The sequence below is a fragment of the Carassius carassius genome, chromosome 5 (assembly GCF_963082965.1).
Source record: "Carassius carassius chromosome 5, fCarCar2.1, whole genome shotgun sequence".
In the NCBI taxonomy this organism is placed as follows: Eukaryota; Metazoa; Chordata; class Actinopteri; order Cypriniformes; family Cyprinidae; genus Carassius; species Carassius carassius.
Genome location: NC_081759.1, coordinates 40,284,109 through 40,296,080, shown reverse-complemented (window position 1 = coordinate 40,296,080; position 11,972 = coordinate 40,284,109). Strand labels below are relative to the sequence as shown.

Genomic DNA, 11,972 nt, shown 5'->3' with positions numbered 1-11,972 from the left:
TGACGCAATGTATTTTGTTTAAAGCGCTATATAAATAAAGGTGACTTTGACTTTGACTTCTCCCTCATGGCCACCGAACTGAGTCGTGTCGCCCCAGCAAGAGAAATGAAGTTATAAAATAAAATGAAAAAGCCTTAAATAAAACAATAAAATTGATAAAAAGCGTTACATAAACTTATAAATAAAATAAAAATTTAAATTAAATTCATTCAAAACTATAAAATAAAATAAAAAGCATTACATAAAACTATAAAACAAAATAAAAATATAATAAGAAGCATTCAATAAAGTTATAAAAAAAAGCATTAAATAAATTATAAAATAAAATAAAAAGCATTAAATAAAATACTATACAACAAAATAAAAATATAATAAGAAGCATTAAATAAATTATAAAATAAAATAAAAAACATTAAATGAAGTTATAAAATAAAATGAAAAAGCCTTAAATAAAACAATAAAATTGATAAAAAGCGTTACATAAACTTATAGATAAAATAAAAAATTAAATTAAATTCATTCAAAACTATAAAATAAAATAAAAAGCATTACATAAAACTATAAAACAAAATAAAAATATAATAAGAAGCATTCAATAAAGTTATTAAAAAAGCATTAAATAAATTATAAAATAAAATAAAAAGCATTAAATAAAATACTATACAACAAAATAAAAATATAATAAGAAGCATTAAATAAAGTAATAAAATAAAAAGCATTAAATAAATTATAAAATAAAATAAAAAGCATTAAATAAAATTTTAAATAAACTATTAAACAAAATAAAAATATAATAAGAAGCATTAAATAAAGTTATAAAATAAAAAGCATTAAATAAATTATAAAAAAAATAAAAAGCATTAAATAAAATTATAAATAAATAAAATATTTTTTATATAAAAAGCATTAAATAAAATTATAAATAAAAAATAATATAAAAAGCATTAAATAAAACAAAATAAAAATCATTACATAAAACTATAAAACAAAACGAAAATAAAATATAATAAGAAGCGTTATAAATAATAAAATAAAAAGCATTAAATTAAAATAATAAAATAAAATGAAAAAGAATTGAAAAAAATCTAATCACACATAAGCACAAATCAAGAGAACATCAACTTGCAAAATGTGTACTCACAGATTTTGCAAAAAAAAAATAAAAAATTTGATAAGACATCGGAGTAGAATTTCTCAATAGAGACAGTTGGTTAATCTCCAAATTGTTTGCCCCTGTTTTCAGATCATCAGCCATCATTTTCCATAATGTTTTGCCAAGTACATTAAGTAAACGATTGGGCAGAAAATGCATTGATTTAAGCGAAAGTCTAGCTTCGGGATTAATAACCAGTGTGCAAATATCACAGATAATAGTTAAGTTTACATACTTGATTCTGCTAATTTTTTTGTTTATCACATATAGAGAAGTAAAGGTGACTTGACGCATCACCTGCCCTGAATGGCTCTGACGCAGTGAACTGCACCTGGATGGTAAACACAGATACTACCTGCCTCGATATCACAGCCATAATCATTCTGAAAAATAAACACACCACTCGTCAAAAGGAGCTCTGATATAGACACTTATATTACATTCAATTAAAGCCGTTTCACCAATGCATCTATGATTACAAATACAAATTGGTGGAATTTCCGATTCATTTATTGCTCTACACCTACATGAAATCTCCCGGTGTCAGCACGGGCCTGGGCCAGTGTGCAAGGGCAATCGGTGATCTCAGTCAGAAAGTTGGGCATTGCTTTCTCTTCTTTATCCCAATTAATGCACTTCTCCAGTTCCCAGCCTGCAGAGTCCTTCCTGAAGGCCTCCTCAAGATGCCAGGCGATCGCATGCTCTTCACTCCACAGCGTGTTAACATTCCTGCAAAACACACAAAAAGGTTTCTTATTCAAACATTTGGATACTGGAACCATATATTAAGTATAAATTCGTATAAATCATAATACTGTTGGGGAGTAACTAGCTACATGTAACAGAATTGCATAATTTAATTACAAGATAATGAGTTGGACTTTATTTTTAAGGTGTCCTTGTTATAGTGTAATTATACATTTAAGTACTGAGTAATATTAATTAAATACATGTACTTACTATATGGTAATAAAATATAATATAATATTATAATAATAAGTAGATGTAACGTGTAACAAGAACACCTTAAACCTTAACCTGTTTTAGTTCCTATTTGGATTTATCTACGTTTTATTTTTTTACGATTTTTTAAAACACCGATGCCAGTGTTTCCTGTCACAGTTATGCAAAGATTTTATTACAACAACAGCATCATAGCTATTAAATCAGATCTTGTTATGATTTTAAATCTGTACTTAACCTCAGAATGATCATAAAGTAAAAAAGAGGTTCTAAAGTCTGATTTAGTGGTGGCTGTGCTTTAAAATGAAATGATTTACGACCTTAATTCATGTGATGAAGAATTTCATAAACTCTTTTTTGTCGTATTTGAGAATAATCAAATGTAATCAGTTACATTGCTTTAATTGAAAAAAATTATTTAATTCTAAATAGTGTAATTTATAGCCTAATCTGTAACATATTACATTTCCAAAGTATCCTTCCCAAAACTGTGCATGTCTAATATTAACTAATAAAAGTTCTTACTGGGCTCCATCTGGTTTAGTGCTCGGGCTGACCCGTATGATCCCTAGGTCCCAAAGGAAGTATGGTTTTTCGGCAATCTGTGGGGTGAAACTGAAAACTCCACTGTTGGGTACATCCCTGTCCACAGTGTACAGATACTTCCACTTCGCCTCCCAGTTCAGAGAATACGCCTCTCCTGTAGTTTATCATAATAATATATTATCTCCTGTATGCATTTTCAAAAGACAGTTATAATGATAAACAGACTGACAGACAAAGAAATTGAAAGACAAACAAACAGAAATGCCAAAAGAAAGAATCCATCAGACAGAAAGGCAGAACAAATGACAGATATTATTTTAAATAGACTAGAAAATTATGTTGGCATTAAAGGAAGGACACTGGCATGCATGGTTCAAATCTTACTTATCTGACTGTCATCAATTCATGGCAGTGAATGAAGAGGTATCATTCCAACCACAAATGCATTATGGAGTACCTCAAGGCTCAGTACTAGGACCGTTACTTTTCACGCTCTACATGTTACCCATGGGAGATATTATTAGGAAACATGGCATTATATTTGAAAGACTGACTGAGAGAATAACTGAAAGAAAAAAGAAAACAAACAATAAACAGACAGAATGACAAAACAATTCTAAGTTGTAAACCGTTCGTCACAAGTAGTAACAACCATCAGACAGAAAGACAACAGCTGACAGAACAAAAGGCAGACAAAAATAAGGACCGACAGACAGAATTACAGAATGACAGACAGAACAACTGACCAACAGACAGACAGAATGAACAAAACAAAATTAGTGGAAGGATGGATGGATGGACAGATGGACTCACCGGTCTCATTGTAACCCCACAGCTCAATGTTGACTCTCTCTGCCTTTATTAGGGATGGGATCCAGGTCATCTTTAGATCCCCGCTGACGTCAGGAGTGCCGTAGTACTGCCACTGTGTGGCATTGACCAGAATGATCTTGTAATCAGGACCCAGCTTACTGTGATGGACTAATATATCAGACAGAACTTCAATCAATCTTATCTTAAAAATAAACTCTTCTACATTAAAACTCAAATATTGCTGTAAACTTGCTACTATAATATGCTTCAGGAGATCTGACAACAATATCTAAGCAGGCCACTATGCAATAACCATACAATTATAACCTATATTAGCTAGGAACAAGACTGAAAGAATGTTTCAGAAAAGAAGCCAAGTCATTTGAAAGGTTAACAAATGATGTCACAAAACATTTGAAAGGGCATGCATTTGATCAGACTATTTGGGATAACTTCCAGTAGAACACAAATAAGCAGTGGTGTCAAAAGTATTGGCATTCATTACTCAAGTAGAAGTATAGATACTAGGGTTTAAAAAGACTTTTGTAGAAGTTGAAGTATCAACTCAAGCTTTTTTCATCAAGTAAAAGTGTAAAGGTACTGGTTTAAAAAACTACTTAAAGTATAAAAGTAAAAGTAATGTAAGGGGAAAAAAATGCCATTAAGAACAAAAGCTTAGGCCGCGCCACAGGGGTCTATTGTGCACTACCCCACCTCCTCAAAAAAACATTTTTCTAAAGGCCATAGGCCATAATGACTATAATGTTATATTAAAATGTTCATGTTGAAAAATTTGGGATGCACTAGGCTACCTGTTTCAGCCACATATATGAAAATACAAAAATGGTGTGCACATCCCAAACATCCAATTAGGACGCAGGTGCAAGACAACTGAATGATATAGACAAATAAAGAAGTGAAGTCTGAACACTGAAAACTACTGCTCCAGAGGAATTTAATCAAGCAACGTTTCGACCTTCAGGTCTTCATCAGCCACATATATGCCCATTTAAAATGAACGCACTTTAGTACAATGCAAATACATTAAAGGACTAGAGATATGATGACTAGTTGCCAATAAGTATTGTTATGGTGCAAAAAGTCAAACTTCAGAGGCATGTCATCAATAACCTTTAATGGAGTGTAAATGTACATCCAAGCATAGCTGCAGGAATCTGCGAGGGCAATGGACAAGAACATTGGTGCAGGCTTAATAACAATTACTCTTGTATGGTTGTCTATCTACAATAAACATTATAGTGCTGTCAAAATGAATGATTAATCCAAGTGATTAATCAAAAACTAAAAATGAAAAATAAGTCATAATCCTGATACCTTCTTGCTTGATAGCTTCTTGTATTCGGTACATACGTCTGCTATGTCCAGTGTTTGGGGGGTAACGAGTTACAAAGTTGGTATAGCCTACTTATCACAACATTGTCAATCGCATCGTCAATCGAAAAAACGCTAATTTATTCAAACGTCTCGCTACCGAACCACCTACAGTAGCTTAATTTGTGGAGTACGAAGAGAAAGTACCCATTTGGTAAATGAGCCAGTAGTGAGAAATAATAACTTTTAAGTAGGGTCCAGTGCCTTTTCGATACTTTTAAAACGGTACCGGCTCCTAAACGGTGCCTGAACCGATACTTTAAAAAAAAGAACCAAAAAAAAAAACTATGGATAACTTTAAAGAACATTAAAAATATTTAAAATAAATCCATAGCTTTCAGCTTGGATGCTCTCATTTCCCAAGTTGTGCTTCCCTTACTCTAAGGCTAATAAATGTATTTCACAATCTGGGTCATTATTTAATACACAACCACACATAATGTTTCTACTGTATCTCTGTCAATCTCTCTGATATTTAGTTAAGATGAGTGCTGTCCGTCACTGTCTTAAATCAGTTCTGTGAATTACTGTATGCTCATTCTATATAAAGTAGCAACAATGTCGTTTTTAAAATACAGTACTATGCAAAAGTCTTATGGAAAAATTAGTATTTTCATCCTAAAAAAGGGTTTTAAGCCAGTTATTTATATCTTTTGCTGTAGTGTGTGAGTAGGAAATATCAGTTTGCCATTAATTTTAATAATAATCTAGTGCGATTGTGAATGCACAAGCAGTCTGACAACGGCAAAATGAATGTTTGGGAATATAAATTGATATTTTATACTGACACACTACAGCAAAATATATTTATATAATAATAAATATATTTATATAATAATAAATATATTTATATAATACCTGGCCGAACACCATTCTTTTAAGTGAAAATACTAACGTGCCTAAGACTTTTGCACAGTAGTGTATGTATAAAGTACGTATGATTAAATTAAGTAGGCTATATTTAAATAAGTGTAAGTATGTGTTCGTTCATATGTGTTAAGGGCTAGATTGTCGTTGGAGGAGACGGCTGTGGTGTGATGAGCGAAAACTTTACAGATGAGAAACCGACTGCTCCCTCGTGACCTTTTGTAAACTGTATTTATGACAAAGAACTGCACAGATACGGATGTTCTAACAATCTATCGATAAGAGATAAACACACACCTCGTGTCCTCAGTTTGTATAAGTGCGCATGCGCTGCTCCGCTCGCGGTCTGCGGGTTGAAGAGCGCGCTGAAAGACGGGGAGGAGACCGGTCTGACGCCGGTTTCATGTGAAATTTAAGGGGACTGACTCTGAGGCGATCGGATTCTGGTTCCATACCCAACCCTACTTTTAAGAAATATATTTTTTGATAAACGAACCCAAAACTGGCTATGTCCTTGCTGGAGTGTGATGTGATTTGTGTCATGTGCAGGTGCGATGGATCGCGTACAAACCAATAGGGTGTCGGAATGGTAGATATACTTCTCATCCAACCACAATCAAATTCACTCCATCCAGATGGCGCGATTTATCTGCATAGGTTTTTTTTTTTTAATGATGACAAGCCCGAATGAAATAGCAGTAGGCTAACGAAGCTATTTTTAAAACATTTCCATCTTATCTCATTCAGCCTTCACCACAGCCACTTGTTGTGCCAAATAAACCTTGTAGTTTTGTCCTTGAGGATTTGGGAGGAAGAAAATCAAGAGCAAAACCTTGAGCCAAAACTCCCATAATGCCATAAAAATTATACGTGATTGCTGATCATTGTGCAGTAGTACTCGGCTCTTGCAAGTGAATTTCTATATAATATTACTCCTAGACAACTGAAATAAGTTGATCATACAGTGGAACTAACTGTTATGCATGTGCATATGCAAATTCCATATGCATTTGGAATTTGCTTATAATTTATTTCATTATATGCTTAAACATTAAAACTTGACTACTAAAGTAGTCAAACCTGTTCATTAAAAGTGGGTGTCCCAATACTTGCAATATAGCATATCTAAAAGGCATAGAGGTTTGGACGACACAGGAAATGTTCTTTTATTTTTTTCACTGAACAAATACTTCAACAGTGTGTTGTGACATTAAAATAAACTTGCAAGGAACTTCAAATGTCTCCAGTGTTTCTGAATAGTTGATTTGTGCGCTTCAGAGAACATCAACAGATTTCTGGCGCTCTTATCTGCAAGTGAGGTTAATGTTCTGCTCAAATGTAGCTGTGCCTCCCAGCAAAGACCCAGAGTGTGGTTCAATGTCAAGACAAAAGTGTTTATAATCAGCACAGCAGTCCCTCAGAGATTCACATGTTGAGTGACAAGAGCATGTGTTCATCTTCTCTCCACAGCTCTTGGCACACGACTGCGCTGAGAAAGGAAGAGAAGACACTTTGCTGCAATGGCATTTTCTAGAAGACAGAATAACAGGCTTCTTTGAAGCCTAATAACAAAACAACACTTTGTTCATACTCCAGTACATGAACAAAGAACTTACCTGCAGTCCTGGATAACAGCTGAAGAAGCAGCACCATTAACATACAGAGATGGATTTTGTCCTTATATTTGCACAGCATTGTTTCTGTCTAGAATAAACCAAGATATTTTCATATCAGTTTAAGGCGTCGTATGCAGATGGTATGAAACACATTATGTGGTTCTCCAGTCATAACGTTGTGACAAAGGTCTCTCTCTCTCTCTCGCTGCATTAAAGTTAAAATAATGAAATAATTTGATTGTTTTGTTTAATTTGCTGTTCTTTTTTTTCTTATTTTTTAAGGTCTGTAATTCTGAAATTGTAAAAGGAGGGTTTGCTTCTTTGTCAAATCATTTTGTGCAGATAATATTTAGCTAAAATAATGAAGTTAATTACATATTTTTCATTGGCTGATAAATTTGGCTCAGTGACTATAAGAAGGATTTCAAATTTACTTAGAGAAAAATTCTTTTTTATCTTTTGGGAAATAAATCTTTGTAAATGGGACCAAAAGGAAGCTACAAGGGGACAATCAACAAAAACATGCTCAATGGTTTCTCCATCACAGCCACAGAATGTACAAAAGTTACACACAGTTGGAAAAAAAGTACAGATGTTTGCTTTTGAAGGGTAAAATCTGTGAACAATTTTGAATAAAACTTCTTTGATTTTATTTACAATAATATACTGGTGAGGTAGCAGGAAGATCATGTTCCATAATTTCTTGTCCAGTAAAGTCCATCAGTGTTTTAGGAGTACTGGCAGGATCAAGTTGTTTCTAATAAAAGTATTGTTACATCTCTTATCTGTGAGTGGAATGCCAGAAATAGTAGGAGAACCGACTATTACAGATAGAGAAGTATCTGTCTGTATGCTCTGCGCTAAAGAAACAAGACTAACAGGAATAGACTCAATCACCATTTCGAATTCTTCTTGAGATGTATCAATACCATATTTTTCCATGAAGTGCTCACAAGAATAAAATTCATTTTTTGTGGTATTTAGCAGATTGTTTACTGTATACAGATTAGACCTACTTATAAACCAATTATTCAGAAAGTGTTTTGTTTTTGTGTAGCAGCTATATATGCATTGTTCCAAAGAATACAGTTGTCAGGGGAGAAATTGTGTTTAAAGATAAGATTCCAACATAAGGTTTGCTTGTAGCAGAACTTCACTTGCGTTAGCATCCCATTGACTCCCATTCATTTTGGCGTCACTTTGACAGCGAATAACTTTACATCTGAGGCGTTTAAAGACTCCATTTGTCCATTATTTATTTCTAAAGATACACGACAATGTATAAAGGGCTCCATTACCTTCTATGTTACACTTTGGCCCAGTAGAAACAGTTTTTGTAAAAATAGGCTAACGATTGCGTCATAACCACTCGACTCTCTGTCGCACAGTAGAGAAATTACCGTGCAGTCTGAAGCTCGCAGGCAATCGGGGAAACGTCAAGAGAGAAGCCCATAGATACAAGCCCTGGCGTTACATTTTAAAATACTGTACAAAATAATTAATCAGAATACTTACTCCTGCTCACTCACGCCAAAGAACTCCCCGCTCAAGCTCGCCGTCTCTGCAAGATTAACGATGGCAGTTTTCACGCACAGCTACTAGAAGATTTACATCTGGCAGACAGGTTGCTGACGTCATCAAGCTTAGTTTGAGTCTGCGCGTCAGAAACGGAAGTGCTAAAAGTCGCTAAAAATGGGCTTCACTCGTCTCAATTGAGTTCCAATGGGGTCGCTGTGTCCATTTATTTTACTGTCTATGCTTGTAACTGTTTAACAGTAAAGGACTCGCTGCAGATTGTAGCCAAGAGGCAATAAATGAAACCCCTGGCACAAAATATGTGCACATAATATATTTCCTCTAAGGCTGCATCTTTGCAAAGCATTATCATTACACGTGCACATGCATAAGGATTGTAAAGTTTTAAACTTGTTCCCCTGCAATTTGTTGAGTTGACACACACACACACAGAGTGAGAGTGAGAGAGAGAGAGAGAGAGAGAGAGAGAGAGTGAGAGTGAGAGAGTGAGAGTGAGAGAGTGAGAGTGAGAGAGTGAGTGAGTTGGGTGCGCGCGATGTGACGATTACGGCAATGCCCCCAAAATAAAGCTTCAAAATTAAAGTCCATTAAAACAAGTAAACAATAATAAACAAATAAACTTTAAATACATTATACATTGCTATACTTTTTAAGCATCTTTAAAGATGTAATTTACTTTATACATCAAAGCATGTTATGTAAATACATAAATAGTATGCATATATGTATTTTAAGTACACTGTTAAAAAGTTGTTGTTTTTCAATATTAACACATATTAAATATGGTAAATAAATTAATGCCTTTGAATATTATACTTTAGCGTTATTATACAATGTTATTTAAAGAATAAATTGTTAATTATAAACTAATGTCGCTGCACCTGTATGATGAACTAAAGGTCTTGACTCATGACTCGATTGAGTCGACTCCTGACATGATTCAGTGACGCCTGCTTCTGATTTATTGATTCACACCATTAGTAGGCTAGAAATCAGAGGATATTTCTATCATATACGACTCGGGTTTTACACACCGGGACACATTAGAGCTCGACGGTTTGTGAATCTATTGAGTGTAAACAAACACGTCTGCATATGAACAGAGCTGATGTGAGATTAAAGTCTTTGAGGAGCAATGCACGAATATTTAAGGAGACTAGCACAGTTGATGGCCTTAAAAGTCAACGAAGCACAAAATGTACCCTTAAATTCAGATGAATGTAACGTTACCTGCATTAGCAAAACCGGAAAGTTTCGATCAATTCTTCACTATTCCTAGTTTTATTAATGATATAAAGGATCTTTTAAAGCAAATTAAAGTGCAAACTTAATGTAGAGTTAATTACTTAGGTCCATCTCAAACTTTAATTAAAAGCATATTAATAAGCATGAATACTCATGAAAGTCTGAAAGATTCAATGTTTCTTATTAAAAAAAGAATAATAATAATCAATATAACTATAAATGACTTGCACAGGCATAAAGTAATGCACTCAAATAATTGGTCTCACTTAAAATAAAATAAAATAAAATAGAGAAACCAAGATCGCATTAAATAAACAAAAAGTTTCAGTTTTGCATCAGATTGTATCATGTTTTAATTTTTTTTTTTTTATTGCACAAAAAGATGAACTTAAAGCTCATGGCTTAACATTTCTAAAGAAAAACAAAACCGTTGCACCAGCAATCAGATTTCACATGTTGCATACGAGTCACACAACACTTGAGATGTTTACAGTAATTAAAATAATGCCTTTATCATAACAAAAACTAGGAGATGTTGATTTGCTCACCATCATTTAAATACAATGAATGACTGATTTCAAAATACATAAATCAATGACTTAAAAATCACAAACAGACATTCACACATTCTACACAAAAAAATAGTTTTTAAATATTACTAAACTTTAAAACGAGGTACAAAAACGTACAACTTTGTGTTTAGACCACCTCTCTTTAAGGCATAAACTCACTTCAGAGGACTGTCGATGCATAGCAATAAGACACCAGCTAAAACAACAGTTGTGCACAAAGCTGAATGCAACTACATTTACTTAAACAAAGGGGAATTATATATAAAAAAACAACGCTGATAATCTAAACGAACAAATATGGCCCTGAAATAAAGTTACTGTACAATCAGATCTGTTGACAAGAACACATCACGTTCAGTTCATACAGAGCTCAAATGACCTTTCATGTGATGAACAGAAACATCTTGTATTTATTTGCTCAACAGCATACTGTTACGACTATATTACTAGCATGAATATTAAGGAATGAAAGCATAAAGGAAAATGTATTTTATGTGGAAGACAAAAGTGATGGCCAGGGATCTATAGAGAGCAAACGCTGATCAATAACTGAACAATCTCGTAGCTTTTTCTATCCACTGAAATGATATCCTGCTGCATAGAAATTTAATTATACCTACATATAATAATGTTCCTGTCTTTATTAGGACTTCTAAATTTCACTTCTTATATTCAAGCCATGTTTAAAAAGCTGAAGTGTGAATACAATTATATGTTAATATGCCGTTAAAATGTTACAAGCAAGTCTTTGTTCCTAAACGTTTAAACACTGTGAACTCTATTTTAAATATTTTGAAACGATGCTAGAGATTAGAAAATCATTTGCTAGTTTGATTAAACTAGCGCAGGAGCAATTACACACTTCGACTTAAAATCCACTAATAATCAAAATGATTTCTATCAGTCCAGATGCTTGATTAGCAAAGAGCTCTAAGAATTGTGCTGTAGTGCAATATGTAAAGGAAAGGTTGTAAGGAATGATCATGTTATTGCATTCAAATCACTACAATGCATTTACACACACACACACATTCTACCTGCGTTTCCTAATTATTAATTTAATTATGAGGAGTACTGCATTCAGATCAGACGAAAGGATGTGGAAAATAGGTGTTTTATAATTATAAGAGGAACTATCATAATTAAAAGCAATGATGACTGGTGTGATCTTTTTTCTTTAAAAGCATGCACCACTTATTCTGGACATATAAACAAGTTAAAGGAATATTTTCTGGAAGAAAACATAAAATAAAAACTAAGTGCTTGAGT

The 11,972-nt window shown here is 33.3% G+C and overlaps 1 protein-coding gene across 1 annotated transcript; it reads right to left on the bottom strand.

Annotated features, from left to right (window-relative positions):
• Positions 1 to 1,418: 1,418 nt before the first annotated feature.
• On the bottom strand, positions 1,419 to 4,844 carry LOC132140528 (sushi domain-containing protein 2-like). The gene is made up of 5 exons (XM_059549298.1): positions 4,811 to 4,844; positions 3,476 to 3,643; positions 2,642 to 2,816; positions 1,681 to 1,882; positions 1,419 to 1,536 (listed from the first exon to the last, which is right to left on the bottom strand). Exons 1-5 carry the CDS (start codon positions 4,842 to 4,844, stop codon positions 1,447 to 1,449), a joined length of 669 nt encoding a protein of 222 aa, XP_059405281.1. The 3' UTR covers positions 1,419 to 1,446.
• Positions 4,845 to 11,972: the final 7,128 nt, after the last annotated feature.

Excerpts from the sequence above, each read along its gene's own strand:
- LOC132140528 (XM_059549298.1), bottom strand. The coding sequence starts at position 4,844 with ATGTACCGAATACAAGAAGCTATCAAGCAAGAAG. Across the intron at positions 3,644-4,810 it reads AGAAGCTATCAAGCAAGAAG|TCCATCACAGTAAGCTGGGT; the intron begins GTATCAGGATTA and ends CTGATATATTAG. Across the intron at positions 1,537-1,680 it reads CTGACACCGGGAGATTTCAT|AATGATTATGGCTGTGATAT; the intron begins GTAGGTGTAGAG and ends TTTATTTTTCAG.